This window comes from Brassica napus, chromosome C7 (assembly GCF_020379485.1).
Source record: "Brassica napus cultivar Da-Ae chromosome C7, Da-Ae, whole genome shotgun sequence".
Taxonomy (NCBI): Eukaryota; Viridiplantae; Streptophyta; class Magnoliopsida; order Brassicales; family Brassicaceae; genus Brassica; species Brassica napus.
Window position 1 is genome coordinate 7,989,476 of NC_063450.1, and position 2,715 is coordinate 7,992,190.

The following is a 2,715-nucleotide window of genomic DNA, read 5'->3' on the forward strand; positions in this document are numbered from 1 at the left end:
CGCTGCCTCCGGTGCCAACTCAAAGTCCGGTGCAGTCTCCGGCGCTGATAAATAAGATGTCTCTATCTCCGTTTCGTATTTTTAATATGTTTGCTTCTATTGTCAACTCGGTGTACGTCCTTCAATATGTTACATTTCTGTACGGATCGGATCTTTAGTTTTCCCCAAAGTGTGGACCGAATTATTATCTATTGAACCTTATATGTATATGTCCACCTTATATATGGGTGTACTTTCTTGGGTGTACGTTATTACGTTAAGCATATGTCCACCTTATATACGTTATTACGTCTATGGTGTACGTTAAGTATATGTCCATCTTATGTATGGGTGTACTTAATATGGTGTATGTACACCTTTGTAGTCTACTTAGGTGTACACCATATTTTGTAATTTAAAAAAAACTTGGTTAAACGGTCAGTAATTGTTTAAGCAAAATGACCTAAACGAAAAACCACTTCTCGATTGTAGGTAACCTCAACGTTTAAGCAAAATGATTGTTTAGTATAAATTTGTTTCGGGGAAGTCAGAATTTAAAGAATTTCTCATCTTTTTAATAGCTATCATAATAGCGAACAGTTAAACGGTCAGTAATTGTTTAATAATATTCGTTACAAAGTAGTATTCAGTCTCGTCGATGTCAGCAATAAAAGCTTTGAAGAATAAAACGATTTGAATGGATATGTCTAAGTTATTTTGGACAATATGACCTATTTGAATTTGAATTTGTTTGAAAATACTCTGCAAATGACCATACAGCGCATGAGGTTTCATAAAGTTTATATTTATTTATGTAGTGCAAAGGTAATACAACAATGAAGAATTACTGCCATGTATCGAAATCAGAAAAACCAGTGCAACACCGAAAATCCCGTAGAAACAGAGCAACTACTTTAATCCAGAAGCAGCGATTACACATGTCTCCAGCCTTTCTGTGCTCAATGTACCAAAGAACCCAATCCCGGTCCAAGCATGGTGAACACTGGCAACTATAAAACAAGGGGACGACTGTTGACATGAACAAATGCCTCTTTGTTATGAACCGGTCGTTCACGTTGTTGAACCATACCAGATCTTCATTTCTAACCACCATTCCCATTCTACCAACGGATTCTCTTGTGAAACGAGAAAAGTACTCCTCATCCTCCAAGAAAATTTTGCAAGTCATTGCATACGTATACAACGCTCGCTCGTATCCTGCATCCGCTGCCCTCTTTAACAAACGAAGTCCTTCATCTAGACGGTATAACCCATAGAAATACTCCACACCCTTGACGTAAAGAGTACTTGGGTTACCCTCCTCATAGCATCTTCTTAACAATAAATGCGGCGTGCCAAGGTACCAAGGGTAGTTATATAAATCAAAGGAAGCATACACCCCACCGTCGTCTGCCAACGCACGCATAGACTTGCAAGTAGATCGGAGTCTATAGAGATCTGCGAAAGAGTTCTTTGCTTCGCGTTCGACCACCAATGGTTGGACCACTGAAGGGAGATCGAGGATAGGGAATTGTGTCATTATAGCAAGAGAATGATTTATGTCTGCTGTGAATTGTTTCCTAATATCCGTATTTATAAGGAGTGTAACCGTTTGTAACCGACACGAACCAAGAGATGCTATAAGTCCAACCGACAATAACCGGTTCTCTTTGTAAATAACGGTTTCCAATTGACTTAAAGTTACGACGTTTGAAAAATCTATCCGTTAAGAAAAAATATAGGAGAACAATTATAGCCGTTGTAATTATTTCTCAAAATTCGCAATTTTTCACTCTTATCTTCTTTTATAACATTCTATAGGTTAACCGCCTGGTACTACTGGTCATGACGTTGTAATTATTTCTCAAAATTCGTAATTTTTCACTCTTATCTTCTTTTATAACATTCTATAGGTTAACCGCCTGGTACTCCTGGTCATGACGGGTATTAGTGGAAGTAGATGTTCATACACGGGACATCGGGTGGACTATTCTGTATATAGGTGTACGTGCCTATATGGTGTACGCATTTTTATTGATGTACACCCGATGTTTGCTGATTCATCTTAATTCCGGTAAATGGTTTAAGCGGTTATTTGTTTAAATTTATATTTCTGTAAACCGCTCATGATCTATATCGTTATTGGTGTGCACCGTCTATATGGTGTACGCAACTTATTGATGTACAACGATGTTGGTTGATTGCCCTTAATTCCTTTAAATGGTTTAAGCTGTTATATGCGTAAATTGTGGTTTGTGTCCACCACGTCTGCTCTGTATTGATATTTGTGTGCATGCAAATGGTGTGCATAACATATTGGTGTGCAACATTAGCGAACAAAACAATAACAAAAGAAAATGTGGTTTTCTGATCATCAACATCATTTGGTGTGCACGTACAGAGTAGGAAAATCGTGTGCAACATTAGCGAACAAAACAATTACAAAAAAATATTGTGGTTTTCGATCATTAACATCATTTGGAGTCTTCACTCGACTCAGAATCGGACTTGTGGTGTTCCTCAATGTATTCTTTATAGTCTTCAAGATCAACCTTACTGTCACACTCATCATCACTCCCTTCGACCGGATTTGGAAGAGACAACGCACTTTCGTACTCAGCATCAGTCTCATATTGTTGGTCACCATCATGGTCTTCGTCTTCTATGTCGTCGTTACGATGGTTTTCCGTTCCAGCCTTCTTCTTTGGGCGCTTTCCCGAATGTGCATATACCGAG

General features: G+C 38.3%; 1 protein-coding gene across 1 annotated transcript; it reads right to left on the reverse strand.

The window, feature by feature from the left end:
- Positions 1–823: 823 nt before the first annotated feature.
- LOC106363753 lies at positions 824–1,519 on the reverse strand. Its single transcript, XM_013803446.2, has one exon. It carries the CDS (start codon positions 1,517–1,519, stop codon positions 824–826), a length of 696 nt encoding a protein of 231 aa, XP_013658900.2.
- Positions 1,520–2,715: the final 1,196 nt, after the last annotated feature.